This window comes from Hyperolius riggenbachi, chromosome 6 (genome assembly GCF_040937935.1).
Source record: "Hyperolius riggenbachi isolate aHypRig1 chromosome 6, aHypRig1.pri, whole genome shotgun sequence".
In the NCBI taxonomy this organism is placed as follows: Eukaryota; Metazoa; Chordata; class Amphibia; order Anura; family Hyperoliidae; genus Hyperolius; species Hyperolius riggenbachi.
In genome coordinates this window covers 314,465,429-314,483,887 of record NC_090651.1, presented here as the reverse complement: position 1 = coordinate 314,483,887, position 18,459 = coordinate 314,465,429, and the positions used below count along the sequence as shown (strand labels likewise).

The 18,459-nt window shown below is 43.8% G+C and overlaps 1 protein-coding gene across 1 annotated transcript in view; it reads right to left on the bottom strand.

The window, feature by feature from the left end:
• Positions 1-233: 233 nt before the first annotated feature.
• The window catches only part of LOC137521696 (cytoplasmic phosphatidylinositol transfer protein 1-like), a 343,380-nt gene continuing 325,154 nt past the window's right edge, over positions 234-18,459 (bottom strand). Inside the window, exons 8-12 of the mRNA XM_068241316.1 lie at positions 13,548-13,640; positions 11,400-11,555; positions 7,371-7,434; positions 5,060-5,146; positions 234-426 (exon numbers count right to left, since the gene is read on the bottom strand). Coding sequence (XP_068097417.1) covers positions 269-426; positions 5,060-5,146; positions 7,371-7,434; positions 11,400-11,555; positions 13,548-13,640 — 558 coding nt within the window. The 3' untranslated portion in view covers positions 234-268. The remainder of the gene's footprint in view (positions 427-5,059; positions 5,147-7,370; positions 7,435-11,399; positions 11,556-13,547; positions 13,641-18,459) is intronic.

The window sequence follows — 18,459 nt, the reverse complement described above, 5'->3', positions numbered from 1 at the left end:
AGCATCAACCAAAGGATAGAAATCCTTAAAAACATCAAAATAATTGCACCAGCTCACATTGTGCTCTGCAAATGTACATGGACAAGTTCAAGTCTGAAGCCTTTCAAACTCTTCTGCAGCTCCTAAAGCTCTAGGTAAACAATGAAAATCTGACATTATTGTCCCATCAAGCACATTGTTAAATAGTTTGTTCAGTAGACCATAGCAACAACTCCTAGGCTTGTTCCTCAATATATATTCATTACGCAAATTTAATCTTCTTCAAGTATTATTCTGGAGCTGAAGGGAGTCTTGGTCGTGGTTTTGAGTCTGTACTCCCATTGGTAGCTGCATAAGAACATGGCTCTGTTCCATTATTCCAAGAGGTTGACCGGTTGATTGAATGCTTCCCCGTGCCAAGGTTCCCCATATTTTCATTGCTTGGATCTAAAATAAAAAAAAGAATGGAACAAAAACTTTCAGAATATAAAATAAAACACAGAGATGAAGTTAGAATAGAGTAGAGGAAAGACTAAACATGCAACAGTGTGAGAGTTCATTTCAACCAGAGCAGATGTCTCCTGAGTGGAACAAGGCCTGATATAAATTTTTTACTATGACAAGGAAGAGTCCTCAGCACAGCTTTAACATGACTATTTAGCATGGCTATTTAGAGGCGATACTCTGGTTCTTGGACTACAGAAGTTCCCCATATATACCTAAATAGGATGCAGAAGATTAAAGAGGAACGGCAGTGACAAGAACAATGAACAAAATTGCATATTTTTTTAACAATATTCATTTGTAGATAATTTAGTCAGTGTTTGCCCATTGTAAAATATTTCCTCACCCTGATTTACATTCTTAAATTTATAAAAGGGGGTGAGATCTTTAGTTCTGCCAGGTGATCTGTTTGTTACTGAGAGTTCTATGGACAGAGGGAGATACTGCTTGCTTGGCAGTTGGGAAAAGCCGCAATTTCCCACAATGCGATGCGGTTCACAGACAGCAAACTGTCAAGGCTACGGTCATGACATCACACTGTGGGGAGGGGTTTCACCACAATATCAGAAATACAGAAGACCCCTCTAATGATCTAATTGAGACAAGGTAAAGATTTCTTGTGGGAAAGGGAGTATCACCTACTATTTGGGATGAAGTTCAATCCTGGTTAGAGTTCCTCTTTAAATGAGATACAGGAGGACTAATAGCTTTAAGGAATCTAGACAAGGATCATATCACAAGAATTTGTTCATCAAACCCGGTCTTATTCCACTCAACATGCAAACATGAATTGTAAGTGAGGTTGCTCCTTCCCAGACCTAAAGTTTGACGAGTAAAGAACATTTGAAATAGGTTTCCAATAAAACTGTGTTGTTAGAAGCTCCTGAGTAGGTTACATACAAAAGAAGGAGGGAAAAAATCCTTGATTAAAATGTCTTACTGTATTCCAGAACAACTTCAGTTAAGGGACCTACAATCTACAAAATTTTGAGAGGTTTACTTCAAAGACCTCACATACATAAATAACATAGTTACATAGTTATTTTGGTTGAAAAAAGACATACGTCCATCGAGTTCAACCAGTACAAAGTACAACACCAGCCTGCTCCCTCACATATCCCTGTTGATCCAGAGGAAGGCAAAAAAACCCTTACAAGGCATGGTCCAATTAGCCCCAAAAGGGAAAAAATTCCTTCCGACTCCAGATGGCAATCAGATAAAACCCCTGGATCAACATTATTAGGCATTACCTAGTAATTGTAGCCATGGATGTCTTTCAACGCAAGGAAAGCATCTAAGCCCCCTTTAAATGCAGGTATAGAGTTTGCCATAACGACTTCCTGTGGCAATGCATTCCACATCTTAATCACTCTTACTGTAAAGAACCCTTTCCTAAATAAATGGCTAAACCGTTTTTCCTCCATGCGCAGATCATGTCCTCTAGTCCTTTGAGAAGGCCTAGGGACAAAAAGCGCATCCGCCAAGCTATTATATTGCCCTCTCATGTATTTATACATGTTAATTAGATCCCCTCTAAGGCGTCTTTTCTCCAGACTAAATAAACCCAGTTTATCTAACCTCTCTTGGTAAGTGAGACCTTCCATCCCACGTATCAATTTTGTTGCTCTTCTCTGTACCTGCTCTAAAACGGCAATATCTTTTTTGTAATGTGGAGCCCAGAACTGAATTCCATATTTCAGATGTGGCCTTACTAGAGAGTTAAACAGGGGCAATATTATGCTAGCATCTCGAGTTTTAATTTCCCTTTTAATGCATCCTAAAATTTTGTTAGCTTTAGTGAAAAACTGGTTTCATAAACTTGAAGGATAACTATCAAGAAAATGTGCAAGTCCGAGAGAAAAATGCACCATGTCTTCTTCCATATGTAGCTGTCACTTATAGAAGCCTGTAAAAATCAGACAGATCTGATGGGTTTTTCACTAGTCCATCTCTGCATGAGGAATTCTCAGTATTGTCTTTATTCTTTTCAAAAGCACTCCCTGGATAAGGACCTTTACAATGGTGCTGGAAAGTCAGAGTCCTCCTGTGCACACTATTCTGGCAGTTGGAGTGTGCCACTGTCATCCAGGGAGTGATTTTGAAAATATAGGAATTGTGGAGAATCCCCTGTGAGGCGATGGATTAGTCCAATATCTGTCAGATCCATCACATTTGTACTGCCTACTGTAGGTCACAGGATAATAGGAAAAAAATATTAATAGGGTTTTTTATTCTGAGACAAATGTATAACTAATATACATGTATTTTACATTTTACAGATTTTCAAAATAGTGGGCCTTTAAAAGAAAGCTAACCTTTGGGTGTGAAATCCAAAATAAACAACCGAGTCCTTTCACCATAAATACTTATATACACAATGTGAAGGTGTTTAACCTCCCTGGCGGTCTATTAAAACCGCCAGGGGGCAGCGCAGCACTTTAATGTTTTTTTTATTTAAATCATGTAGCTAGCATAGCGCTAGCTACATGATAGCCGCTGAGCAGCGGCATCCCCCCACCCCTTCCGATCGCCTCCGGCGATCAGAGCAAACAGGAAATCCCGTTCAGAATGGGATTTCCTGTTTGGCTTCCCCGTCACCATGGCGACGATCGGGGTGACGTCAGAGGGAGTCCCGATCCACCCCTCAGCGCTGCCTGGCATTGATTGGCCAGGCTGCGCATGGGTCGGGGCCTCTAACGCGGCGGATAGCGGCGAATCGGCGGCGATCGAGTTATGCACGCAGCTAGTAAAGTGCTCGCTGCGTGCAACATAAAAAAAATTGTGCAAATCGGCCCACCAGGGCCTGAGCAATTCTCCGTGGCGGCTTAGCCCGTGCTCAGCACGGGCTTACCGCCAGGGAAGTTAAGGACACCTGACCCGAGCAAGGCTACTTTAGGTAAGCCCAGAAGTATGATCATTCTGGATCAGCATACCTCTGTGCCCTGTCCATTCCTCTCCTCGTTCCCTCCAGTCCCTGTAGTCACTCCTTAGAAATTTTGACTTTTGGCTAAAGTCTAATCTTTTAGACAGGAAGAGGCAGGCTTGCAACAATGTTCCCTCCAACCCCTCTCCACCCCAGTTCATCCTCTTAAGGGGAATGAATAAAGCAGGAAAAAGTAAGGCATATGAGGGTGATAGGAGGGAAAGTTGCTGCAAGAATACCTTTTCTTGTCTGAACCTTTGACCAGCATGAACATACCTCTGTACTTATCTTAGGTAGCCTTGTTTAGGTCAGATGTCCTTTAAGTTTCAGGTCAATGGTGACCTAGCTGTATTATTCAAAATAGCGGTCAACTGCTGCTTCCATACATAGGAGGCCACTAACAATCAAAAATAGCTGGATCGTGCGATTGTCATCTCATGCATCTGTCTGTCTTAAAGTGAAACGTCACCTTTGTTGAGAAATAAGCAATCCTTTCACTTCAACTCTACATAATTGTTAGGATGAACAGCAAATATTATTTAAAATTGCTTAAAGGGGCCCTACGGTGAAAAAAAATGTAAAATGTAAAAACCATATGTACACATGCATACATGTCCCAGAGTAAATGCACTGTAATTTATTTACTTTCTACATAGCTGTCGCTTACAGTAGGTATTATAACCTGACAGCTCTGAGTCTCTTACTCTAAGTTTTGAGATTATTCCATCTCATGGGGGATTATCAGTTTCTTTTATTGGGTTCAAAAGCACTGCATAGAAAGGATCTATACAAATATGCAAGGCAGGCTGCCTACTCACCTGCACACTATTCTGGCAGTTGCACTGCACCCCTGCCATTCAAGGAGTGCTTTTGGAAATAAAAAAAAATCCTGAGAATCTCCCATGGGGATATAAACTAGTCCAAAACCTAGCTTAGTCAGTAAGAGGCTCAGAATTGGTTGATTTCAATTCCTACTGTAAGTGACAACTACATAGGTAGTAGTAGTAGAAAAAAAAATAAATTTTAAATTTACTATGGGACAAATGTACACCTTATATGGAGTTGTAAATAATAATTTAACATTTTACAGTTTTTCACCATAGTGCCCCTTTAACTTGCATATGTGAATTCAGATGCTCACAGGATTATAGCAATTATAGTGGGAGTGGAACCAGGAAAGTGTTTTATGGCTGTAATTCCTTATCAGTGAGGGTTACACTATAGTCCGACCCGGTCCCAAACTGTCACTTGCATACGTGATTTTCTTTCAGAGAAGGAAAAAAAGGAACACAACAGTTATTTGTGTGCTAGGCACTGTACATACACATGTCTATCTCATCATGTCACCTCGGATGTCCTTTAAGCCAAAAATAAAAAAATAAATAAATGGATTTTAACTTACCTGAGGCTTGTTCCAGTCCCCTGGACTCTTACTGTGCCCACGACGTCGTCCTGATCCCCTCTGGCCAGCAGCGGCGGTGACCCCCGCAAAGCTGGCTGGTCACCGCCAGTCGGCGGCTACTGCTCATGCGGGACCCCGAGCTATGCACACCCTGATCAAGCTCCCAACCCCAGTATTTTACTCTGAAACATGAAGGTCAGGATACATATTTCTCAGGCTGGGGTTATTCTTGTATAAAATTCTTCGCTCACCTGCAGACTTTTTATTGGAATTGACTTTCGTGTTTGTTTCTTCTTGAAGTTTCTTCTCAAACTTCCGAACATCTTCTAGAGACATTCCTAGAATGAGAAATTGCTTTTAATTTGTTACAGTCAACCCCCCCAAGCTAAGCTAAGGTATTAAATTCCAATCTTAAGTCCAGGTCCGACAAGGAACAAAACTTTATGAAATGTAGCATAGTTATTGTAACTTAGGTTTATAAAGTTCATGATAATTTCGTCAAAGTTTTTCCAATGTCAACTGTTAGAAGATCCGCTGCTATGTTGGGGACTCCCTGCACTCCCCTGTGTCCTCCTACACTGATCCTGTATGAAAGTAATTAGCGGCAGCCACTATCACTCGCCTCATCCTGGATTGTCAGCTGCTCTCCAGCACCCCCCCCCCACGTCCTCATTGTGTCCTGTGTCCTGCTCTTGAATGTAAGTAGCAGCTGCAGCCACTATCACTGATCTGGTCATCACTCCTTCCCTCTAGTGTTGGCACATCCTGGTGGCATCATTACAGACATGACCAGCACTAGAGGTCGTGTCTGTAATGATGCCACCAGGACGTGCCAATACTAGAGGGAAGGAGTGAGAGACAAGCGGTTGACCTCCCTCCCTGTAAAATTGCACGCGGGCAGCGGGGAATTTGAAACTCACATCGCTCACGGAAGTTTCACATCATGTCTCTATGGCAACAGTACATAACATGACGTGACGTTAGGAAGCCTGTATAATACGCTGGCATGCTCTGACGTCACATCGTGTGATGCCCTGTTGCCATGGAGATGCGACGCGGGACTTCCGTAAGCGAGGTGAGTTTCAAATTCCCCGCATGCAATTTTACAGGGAGGGAGGAGTGGAATTTTAAGAATGTGGCCCGTGGTCTGCACAACACGTAAACATTGGCCAGGCCTGCTCTAGCGGCATTTTTTTTTTGTCTTTTAGGGTCTTAAAGTGTGTGAAAAAATTGTACCGCTTAGACCCTAAAATCTGGAAGTAATGATACCGCTAGGGAGGTCAAAGGATATCAGAGACAAGTAATACAATCTATCTTAACTTATCTGGGGCTTCTTCGAGCCCCTAGAAGTCATATGTGTCCCTCGCCGCAGTCTTCTCCCGGTCCCACTGGCAGCCTCTGCAGTATCACCGACCCCCAATGGGTCAGCATCTTCTTCGCATGTGCAGGCATGCCAACATTATTGGGAGTGTACTGCGCCTGCTGACGTGGGTGTGCTCTGCAGGCGCACTCAGGCAGGCACAGAAAACGCCATAGTCCCCAATTGATGATACTGCAGAGGCTGCCAGCGAGACCGGGAGAAGACTGGAGCTGTGGCGAGGGACACACATGACTTCTAGGGGCTGGATGAAACCCCAGGTAGGTAAAGATAGATTTTATTACTGGTCTCGGATAGCTTTAAAGAGAATATGTATTGTTAAAATCGCACAAAAGTAAACATACCAGTGTGTTAGGGGACATCTCCTATTCCCCTCTGTCACAATTTCGCCGCTCCCCACCGCATTAAAAGTAGTCAAAAACAGTTTTAAAAAGTTTGTTTATAAACAAACAAAATGGCCACCAAAACCGGAAGTAGGTTGATGTACAGTATGTCCACACATAGAAAATACATCCATACACAAGCAGGCTGTATACACCCTTCCTTTTGAATCTCAAGAGCTCATCAGTGTTTTTACCTTCCCCCTGCAGCTCTCATCCACTGAAGAGTGACAGGCTGATTGTTTCTTCCTGCAGACAGCTCCGTGTCTGTAATTCCTCAGCATGTGACAGCCCAGACAGCTCAGAGGACGATTTATCTAGCTTGTAAAAGGCAGCTCTCTTCGCTCACTGACAAGAGAGCAGAGAGGCTGCCTAATCTAAATAACACACACGGGAGTGTGCATAGAGGGGGCCTGGAGGGGGGTGTGCATAACAGATCAACAACACTGAAGAGTTGGCAGCCTTTCAGACACAGGGCGACAAATCCGACAGGGGAAAGACAAGTTGATTTATTACAGAGACGGTGATAGTAGAAAGTGCTGCAGTAAGCCAGAGCACATTAGAATAGGTTTAGGAACTTGTATGATAGTAGAAAAAAGGATGACATTTTTGTTAAAGATGCAAATGTCCCACTAAATAAAGGAATGTATACATGTATACACAGATACAGTACTTGCATTTCCCTGTCATCTTTTTATTCCCCCCCTCTCTGAATCCTTACTATAAGGAATTGTGTCGCACTGATTTGGGTAAATCTTCTATGAAGCAGTGACGTTTTGCACAAAGCAGAAATGTTCCACTTACCATACCATTCATCCATCCAAGCCACAGCCTGCCTGTGTCCCGCTAGCAAAATGTCTTTGATGTTCTGAAAGGAAACAGATAACGTTAGAAAATATAGCCCATCTGCTTTAGGAATGCCATTTAGCAAAGCATCACGATTTTACGGTATATGTTTCTGCAGTCATCGGTGATTAGCAGCTAGAGGGACACATTCAAACCTTCTTTAGCAACTCTTAAGCCATAAAAATTAATTGTCAGCTGGATGTCACTATCTAATAATATTTACAATTTTTGTCCTGTGCATGTAAGCTCATATTACTCATCTATATTCTTTACAGACAAGTTTGTGCTTCATTTAATACATTTTAGCGTGGTCAATGGACTTGTCCACTGATATGCGTCAGATGGGATTTCCAGGTAAAATTAAGAAACCTGTACGTTTCAAGGAATTAGATAAATTATGAATACAACTTTACTTGCTCTTGTAGATCCCAGAGACCTTAAAGCGGACCCAAACCAAACCTTTTTTTTTTATTCAAAATATTTAGTTGCACCACTGACACATACAAAGATAAATAAACACTCCTTCAACCCTACGAGCATTTCAGTGCATGCTTTTCACCATTCTCTTTTCATAACTAGGGTTATACTGGGGGCAGCCATTAGCAATTCCTCCATTGCTGGACACCACCTACTCCACCAGTTTGCCGGATTCTGTCCCGGCAATATGAAAGGAAGGGAGGGGTTCCTCCAATAAATGTTAAATATTTTATATTTGTCATCATGCAGCCGAAAAGGCTGCTTTTTATTATTATAATTTAGAAAACAGATTTTATTTCTGAAATATTGTATTTTTAATTTGGGTCCACTTTAAAGGACATACGAGGTGACATAAACTAGTTTTACTTACCTTAGGCTCTTTCCAGCTCCTAGTGGTCACTCTGTCCCTCGCCTCAGCTCTGGTCTTATCTCTGGTCCCACTGCCAGGCTCTCAAGTACTGCCGACACCCCAGTGGGTTGGTCTCTTCTGTGCAGGCCTGGGCCCTCATCGCATGCCCCCATCACTGAGAGCATACTGCGCCTGTGCAGTAGTACTGTGCAGATGCAATACTATCTGGATGATGTGGAGGTGCGCCTGCACAGAAAACGCTGACCTGCCAGGGGGTGGCGGTACTTGAGGCAGCCAGCGGGACTGGAGAGAAGAACGGAGCTGCAGCGAGGGACATAGTGACCAAGAGGGGCTGGAGGAACCCCCAGGGAAGTAAATCTAGTTTATTTATGTCACCTCGAAAGTCCTTTAAGAAATGTAAAAGTAATCACATACATGGCAGCAAGCAAAATTGCTTCTCACCCCCCCCCCCCCCCCCCCTTACAGTAAGTAGATTAACACAGGTCTTACCTGCTATTGTAAAAATAATCAAAACGGGAGGAGGCGTCCCAATATAGTATGCAATGAGTAAACATGGGTAATGAAACAGTCTTGCCTCAGGTAGGAGGTTTAACCTCCCTGGCGGTACGCAGTTTCAGAGTCTGCGTCCGCGGGAGGATTTTTTAAAAATAAAATTTGATTTAAATGCTTAAAGGAATACTTAAGTGAAAAAAAAAATGATCTTTACTCACCCGGGGCATCCCTCAGCCCCCTGAACCTGGATGGTGCCCTCGCAGCCCCGCTCCGACCGTCCTGTCCCCGCCGGCGGCTACTTCCGGGTTCGGCGACAGCCGCCGACAGGCTGGGAACGCGGGTGATTTTCCGCGTTCCCAGCCGCTATATCACCCTCTATGCTGCTATAGCATATATATATATATATATATATATATATATATATATATATATATATATATATATATATATATATATATATATATATATATATATATATATATATATATATATATATATATATATATATATATATATATTTATTATTATTTAGTATTTATATAGCACCGACATATTACGCAGCGCTGTACAGTGTATATACATCTTGTCACTAACTGTCCCTCAAAGGAGCTCACAATCTAATCCCTACCATTGCCATATGTCTATATTATGTAGTGTAAGTACTGTAGTCTAGGGCCAATTTTAGGGGGGAGCCAATTAACTTATCCGTATGTTTTTGGAATGTGGGAGGAAACCGGAGTGCCCGGATGAAACCCACGCAGACACGGAGAGAACATACAAACTCTTTGCAGATAGTGCCCTGGCTGGTATTCGAACCAGGGACCCCGCGCTGCAAGTCGAGAGAGCTAACCACTACGCCACCGTGCTGCCCATATATATATACATATACACGCTATAGCAGCATAGAGGGTGATATAACGGCTGGGAACGCGGAGAATCACCCGCGTTCCCAGCCTGTCGGCGGCTGTCGCCGAACCCGGAAGTAGCTGTCGGCGGGGACAGGACGATAGGAGCGGGGCTGCGAGGGCACCATCCAGCTTCAGGGGGCTGAGGGATGCCCCGGGTGAGTAAAGATCATTTTTTTTTCACTTAAGTATTCCTTTAAGCTAGCACTTTGCTAGCTAACTATGGCCCCCAAGTCTCCCGGCACAGCTCTGATCCCCCTGATCGCCGACGGCAATATTTACCCATCCGCGATCCCGCGACAGCCGCAGCTTCACCATTTAGCTTCAGTCGTTGCTATGGCGACGATCGGACATGACGTCATCAACGTCATGCGCAGTCCCGATCCTCCCCATAGCGAAGCCTGGGCTGATTGGGAGGCTGCGCCATTACGGTATCCCTGGGGGGTACGTATAACGGCGGCAATCGGGCGTGATCGGGGGAGAGTGGTGGTACTTGGGGGGGGTGGGTATGGCTAGCTAGCCAAGTGCTAGCTTAAGCATATAAATACAATTTTATAAAAAAATCCTCCGGGGGCCATGTGATCCTCTCCGGCAGCTAGCCCAAGCGTAGGTCGGACTTAACGCCATGGAGGTTAAAGATAATGTTATAGGACACAACCCCCCCCCCCCCCATCCTTCTAATGAAACCACTTTTCATCAACCTGCCCTGCCTGCAGTACAAAATGTAGAAGACAGAAGGTGGGAGGGATAAAAGCTGACTTCCCATCTTAGCTCCTCCCTGACTACCTCATATGGGTCGCATGTCAGGAGGAGTTAGGGTGGGTCACCGACCTCTTGCAAGTCTAGTACAGCTGCATCTGACATTGACTGCAAACCCCGCAAGCCAAGTGATAAAAATAAGGAGAAAGAACACTATACTCCACCATATCTACACAAAAAAAAACAAACAAAAAAACAGGAAAAGTAACATGAACCTAAACTAGGCCTTTTAAAAAGCAGTACAGCTCTTGTGACACTACAGGCCCAGCGCTACTAACCCAGTTAGCATAACACACCACGCTGACATTACACAGAGATTTCACATTGCATCTTCCAGATCGGAAGCCGTTGAAATATATGATGCAAAATATCCACTAAATTCAGCATTTATAAACAGGACCCTAAATGCGAGCTCACATCCTCTGCATCTGTACCGTATTTAACTGCTCTCCAGATTGCTCATTTCATTAGCTTAAGATGCAAGTATCATTTTAACCAAGTATTTGGAAAATTAATTACTTGAAGTGCCAATTTCATTAAAGGATACCCGAGCAGAAGAAGTCTGTTGATATGGAGGCTACTGAAATATGTGGGCACGAGTCCTGAGGCTTACCGATGCTGCTCTATTTTTCTGCAAAAGGCCCAATTAGCAGTTGCAACTTTAACCCTGACACATTAGGCCATGCATGCGCAGTATGGGCGTTTCCCCCCCTCCATTCCTTGTGACCCTGCCCCCGAGCTCCTGCATTCCCGGCATGTTCTCCCATCTAGAAAGCAGTACAGGGTGGGGGTTGGTTAAGTCGTGGCCACCGTCAAGGCACGTGGCCTCCGTTGCAGCAGAACAGAGTGGCATGGGAGTGAGCGGTAAGCCTCAAACTCATTCCCACAGATTGCAGTAGCCTCCATTTTTACAGACTTCTTCAGCTTCAGCACCCTTTAAGGAAATTGAGCACGCTGGATGTCATCTCACATTGTAAAACCTACCTTATGAATGAAACTTTCAACCCTTGACTGAAATCCGTAAACTTCAAACTTGGCCGCCACTAATTTGTAGGAGCACATAATGGGCTGCATGGTCTCCTGCCAGTCTTGCAGTAATGGTCCTCTGCCTGTCTTCTCTGAATGGAATGTCCTGAGATCCTGAGGACAAATGCAGGAATTAGATACCAGGAATTAGGGGTTGAGCTTCTAGAAGCACCTCTGAAATTTCTAGTTCCATAAAGACTTCTGTAGAACATCTTCATCCATTAGCTACAGGCAAAGCACTATACTGAATATAAGCTTGGCTGGGTGAAATGCACATTTGTGATCACTTTGGCTGACAGTCTACCTGTGGCTAGAGACTGTTCACACTTGGCTTAGCTGAGCTGTATGTATTGTCCAATGGAGAGGAGAGGAGGAAGAGAAACAGGAGCCATACAGTAGACAGGGATAAAGGAATTTGGTCTACTGAATGTGGTTCATGTTTCAACGGGCAGAAAGGCTTGTACAGACATCGGATTGATAGCAGGACAGATCACAAATAATTGGCTCAAGTATAAGGTCAGTGTGCACTAGGAATGAGCAGAAATGGTTTCACAAAATGCAAAACTGTCCTGACGCATACTGTGGCGCAGTCTGCGGAAGAAAAGGTTAATTTACCTATGTTACTGGATCTTGCTTTCACACCCTGAAGTTTGACTTTAAAGGCAGAAGTGTTGGAAAGAGGGAGAGCGACGTGCAGTGCAGCAGCGAGAGATGGTGACATTGGTAAGTCAACCCCTTCTGCTTTAGAACACATCCCCATACACACTGGGTCAGCCCATCAATGATGATGCTTTCTACCTTCACAGATGGACCCTCGCAGTTATGGCATATTTTAAATTGATTGATCATGTAACTCATTGAGTTGCAACTCTCCTGGCCATTGCGTATTTAAATGGAGCCTTAATTGAAGTCTGGAGTCCTGAACAGTTTAGGAACTTGCAAGCATGGGTTGTCAACTATCCTCCTTCCCCAGCTGCCTGCCTAGAGGGAGCCACAAGCAAGAATCAGGAAATGTGTACATTCCAGGACCCATCCCTGGAGTCCTCTACAGTTTTTTTTAACCCTTTACAAATTACAACGGAGCAATAGCATATGTGGTCAGTAAAAGAGCCAGGGAACCGTTGTTATTGCCCGATGAAGCAGGATCAAACCTGCGAAATGCGTTGCATTGTCCCGCGGAGTATGTAAATAAACTTGTTGTATTTGACACATTGGCAATCTTTGTGTCTGCTTGGAGGAGGTAAGTCCACCACTGCCTCCTCATGTTTTAAACTTTTTAGGTTATTTTATCCTTTTGGCGCCTCTGTATCCATACTACGTTCTATTAAAAAATTATAGTATTCTATAATAACCTGTTGCTGATCACCCACAGCCCCAAAGAAGCACAGATGGGTATGCCCCACCAAATGTGTAAATATAACTCTTTTAGTCCATTAAAACAGGGGTTACAGTGACCGAAACAGCGGTCTGTCACTGTAACATCGGTTTTAATGGAACAAAAGATATATTTACACGTTTAGAGGGGCCGACCCATCTGTGCTTCGTTTGTTCATGAGCCCCAGGGACACAGGGCTGGGGTCGTGGCACACCGCTTCTCCACAACCTGGAACATACAGCCCCAAAGAGGCGTACGAGAGGTATCGGGGCAGGAGACTTGGGCGCAGGATAAAGCCGGTATATGGCAGATGCTACTGCTGCACAAGTCCCGGCGGTGTTAAATACTCTTCCCCCTCCAGGCCACCATGGATGGTGGGGAATGAAATAATTCGGCTTCCAGCAGTTGCTGGAAGCCGAATTATTGCGTTTTAAAAGTAACTTCAGCTCAGTCTTCTGACGGCGCTGAAGTTACTCAGTGTGCGCGGCTATAGTCGCAATTCCTATTACGGCCTGTGGTGGCGCCGGCTGCGCCCAAGTCTTCCACGCTGGATTAACAGTGTTCGCCATAGAGATGGTCAAGAAATGAGTTATAAAATCGGTGATGTGACATTGGGGTTGTGCTCATGGACTTTGGTATTAAGTGATGTATTTGGGATTTTGCCCACACTTATCTGCTGCCACTTGCCGTTAAGTAAATGACCCCAAAATATTGTGTGTGTTAATGCTTACTTCAATTTTCTTATAATAACTTTCTGCAAGGTCATCTTCAGCAATATCGATGTGGCATACATCGTCTTCTGGGGTTGGCTTATTACCAAATACCTGCAAAACAGAACAAACCCCATGGCTTTATTACAAGTCAGCAAGTTCAGCAAGTAAATGACCACCTTACACTAATTCCACTAAAACAAACAGTGTAGTGAAGATATCACTAGAAGTAAATAATATTGGTGGATCCAGTGGAGGGAGTAAAAAGCCTAAGAGGTTAGTTGTGTATGGGAACTGATGTCACCTCTTGTAAACAGAATATGCAGCTGCATTACTGAAAGGAGCCACAAGAGGGCACCTCCCCCTCACATCCATCTCTCGTAGACACTGCATGTATTTTACCAGCTAGAAGAAAATAAACTACACTTGGAAAACTGGGTCATTAAAGTGGATCTGAACTCTTGTTTGTATTTAGAGAGTTTAGCAATTGTCTAATTCCCCCCTCATCTGTGTCTAATCACAAGTTGTAATTTGATCCTTCAGCTGTTTCAGCTGACTGCCATGGCAGAGTGGTTAATTTGAAAGACCCATGAAAGCAGGAAGTAGACACTGCAGATTTATTTTAGGATTTGTATCAGGTGTAACAAAGAAATGGTTTTATTTAAACGTCATTATGCTGTTGCACATCTTTTAGAGCAGAGAGGAAGTTCTGAGTTTAGGTCTGATTTAATGGCCTCTAACAGCAAGAGATTGATCCCTTGCCAGGTACACACAATGCAATTTTCCACCAGATTAGCAGGTCTAATCAAATTTTGGTACGTCCAATCTGCTCCCAATCAAGAATGATCAGTACTGCACAAAATCGACCCCCTTCCCGATTAGGAGACTATCACACATGCCGCAAATTATCGATTTAACCCAGTGATCCGACTGGAAATTACATTGTGTGAACCAACCGTAAAGGTGACCCTACATTTTGAGATTTTCCCATTCAATTACTGGCAAATTCAATCACGCTGATCAACTATAGCAGAAATCTGTTGTCCCAAGAAGTCAGATTGATCAAATTACAATCCAACCATTCCTAAAATCAATAGATTCAATCGAACGAGCAGAATGAAAAAATTGGCACAGACGGGGCAAAGCAGGAGTGGTTGTAAACTGACGGGCGTAGCATTGTACTGCATGAAACTGTGCAATTCTCTGAAGGAATCTTCTGAAAATCAATGTGCTGTGTGTGGTAGGAATCCATTCCTCTCTGATCAGATTCTGATTGCAGAGGGATCAATCTTTTTGCCACATCAAGGGGCAATCTATAAATGTATGACCAGCTTAAATCAACTGGGTAATGACCAATTTTCTACCACTTTATCCACTAGATCTCAGTAAAGGGCCTGGAAACCGTGCATGTATAGAGCCAGACCTATCTGAACCTCTGTTCTCGCAAAGTTGTGGCGAGTGATCCGGTGGTGCTGGGTAATTTCACTTTCTAACATCCTGTTTTACTAGATGTGTTCTTGTAGTGGTAAGAGTTTTTTGGAGGAGATGGGAGGAGGTGCCACAATGTAATATGCAATGGGCAAATGTGGGTCATGAAACCGTTTTACCTAAGGTCGGTGGTTTAAGGATAATAATTTTATTGGTTACAGGAAAGGGCGACGCGTTTCGTGGGACCTGCCCGCTTCCTCTAGTCTGCAGTACAGTGTCTTATGCATCTGCACGCACAGATTTCTGGAAGCTCAGTGGTACAAAATTTATTGATGCTTCCTGATTGGGAAGTAATCAATTCCATTGTAAATCAATATCATCTCTTGTGAGCAAAAGCTTGTGGGTTGCAAATCCTTGCTACTTAGAACTATAGTGAAAAATAACTTAAAAAATATTACTTTTTTTTTTTTTACTAGTCAAGTTTTTCACTCAGTGTTTGCTTACTGTAAAATCTTTCCTCTACCTGATTTACATTCTGAAATGTACTACAGGTGATGACATATTTAGTTCTGTCAGGTGATATTTGAAGAATGTTTGTTTACTGAGCGTACTAAAGCCAGTAGAAAATATACATGGTCGCCTGCTTACCTAATCAGCCTAGGCTAAGCAGTAGTGGGTAAGCTGGGCTACATACCAATATAAAGCAATATACAGTGGTTTGCAAGAGTATTCGGCCCCCTTGAAGTTTTCCACATTTTCTCATATTACTGCCACAAACATGAATCAATTTTATTGGAATTCCACGTGAAAGACCAATACAAAGTGGTGTACACATGAGAGGTGGAACGAAAACCATACATGATTCCAAACATTTTTACAAATCAATAACTGCAAAGTGGGGTGTGCGTAATTATTCAGCCCCCTTTGGTCTGAGTGCAGTCAGTTGCCCATAGACATTGCCTGATGAGTGCTAATGACTAAATAGAGTGCTCCTGTGTGTAATCTAATGTCAGTACAAATACAGCTGCTCTGTGACGGCCTCAGAGGTTGTCTAAGAGAATATTGGGAGCAACAACACTATGAAGTCCAAAGTTCACACCAGACAGGTCAGGGATACAGTTATTGAGAAATTTAAAGCAGGCTTAGGCTACAAAAAGCCTTGAACATCCCACGGAGCACTGCTCAAGCGATCATTCAGAAATAGAAGGAGTATGGCACAACTGTAAACCTACCAAGACAAGGCCATCCACCTAAACTCACAGGCCGAATAAGGAGAGCGCTGATCAGAAATGCAGTCAAGAGGCCCATGGTGACTCTGGATGAGCTGCAGTGATCTACAGCTCAGGTGGGGGAATCTGTCCATAGGACAACTATTAGTCATGCACTGCACAAAGTTGGCCTTTAAGGAAGAGTGGCAAGAAGAAAGCCATTGTTAACAGAAAAGCATAAGAAGTCCCTTTTGCAGTTTGCCACAAGCCATGTGGGGGACACAGCAAACATGTGGAAGAAGGTGCTCTGGTCAGATGAGGCCAAAATGCAAAACGCTATGTGTGGTGAAAAACTAACACTGCACATCATTCTGAACACACCATCCCCACTGTCAAATATGGTTGCGGCAGCATCATGCTCTGGGGGTGCTTCTCTTCAGCAGGGACAGGGAAGCTGGTCAGAGTTGATGGGAAGATGGATGGAGCCAAATACAGGGCAATCTTGGAAGAAAACCTCTTGGAGTCTGCAAAAGACTTGAGACTAGGGCGGAGGTTCACCTTCCAGCAGGACAACAACCCTAAACATAAAGCCAGGGCAACAATGGAATGGTTTAAAGAGAGTCTGAAGCGAGAATAAATCTCGCTTCAGACCTCCTAAATAGCAGGGGCATTTGTGCCCCTGCTAAAACGCCGCTATCCCGCTGCTGCACGAGGGTCCCTGTCCCCCCAAATCCCCTCCGTAATGCGGGGGAGCGCTTCCGCATTGGGGAAGGGCTAACCGCCGCAGCCCTGCCCCACGCGCGTCTGTCAGCGCGCATCTAATCCTCTCCCCCGCCCCTCTCAGTCTTCCTTCACTGAGAGGGGCGGGGGAGAGGCGGTGATGCGCCGCTGATAGACGCGACTGGAGGCAGGGCTGCAGCCTCCAGGAGCGACCAAATGCACGACCAAGTCGTGCTGGGGTGGGTTTGGGGGTGAAGGGACCCCCTTTGTGCGGCGCGATAGCGGCGGTTTAGCAGGGGCACACGTGCCCCTGCTAACTTTGAGCTCTGCAGCGAGATTTATTCTCGCTTCAGAGTCTCTTTAAGACAAAACATATCCATGTGTTAGAATGGCCCAAAGTCCAGATATAAATCCAATCGAGAATCTGTGGCAAGATCTGAAAACTGCTGTTCACAAACGTTGTCCATCTAATCTTACTGAGCTGGAGCTGTTTTGCAAAGAAGAATGGGCAAGGATTTCAGGCTCTAGATGTGCAAATCTGGTAGAGACATACCCTAAAAGACTGGCAGCTGTAATTGCAGCAAAAGGTGGTTCTACAAAGTATTGACTCAGGGGGCTGAATAATTACGCACACCCCTGCAGTTATTTTTTTTTCTTAAAAATGTTTGGAATCATGTATGATTTTCGTTCCACTTCTCACGTGTACACCACTTTGTATTGGTCTTTCATGTGGAATTCCAATAAAATTGAGTCAGGTTTGTGGCAGTAATATGACAAAATGTGGAAACCTTCAAGGGGGCCAAATACTTTTGCAAACCACTGTATAGATATAGGAAGTGTTTGTAACACATATATATATACACACACACACACACACACACATACATACATACATACATACATACAGTGGAGGAAATAATTATTTGACCCCTCACTGATTTTGTACGTTTGTCCAATGACAAAGAAATGAAAAGTCTCAGAACCAGTATCATTTCAATGGTAGGTTTATTTTAACAGTGGCAGAAAGCACATCAAAAGGAAAATCGAAAAAATAACCTTAAATAAAAGATAGCAACTGATTTGCATTTCATTGAGTGAAATAAGTTTTTGAACCCTCTAACAATAAAAGACTTAATACTTAGTGGAAAAACCCTTGTTTGCAAGCACAGAGGTCAAACGTTTCTTGTAATTGATGACCAAGTTTGCACACATTTTAGGAGGAATGTTGGTCCACTCCTCTTTGCAGATCATCTCTAAATCCCTAAGGTTTCGAGGCTGTCTCTGTGCAACTCTGAGCTTGAGCTCCCTCCATAGGTTTTCTAGTGGATTAAGGTCCGGAGACTGACTAGGTCACTCCATGACCTTAATGTGCTTCTTCTTGAACCACTCCTTTGTTGCCTTTGCTGTATGTTTTGGGTCATTGTCGTGCTGGAACACCCATCCACGACCGATTTTCAGTTTCCTGGCAGAGGGAAGGAGGTTGTCGTTCAGGATTTCACGATACATGGCTCCGTCCATTTTCCCGTTAATGCGATTAAGTTGTCCTGTGCCCTTAGCAGAAAAACACCCCCAAAGCA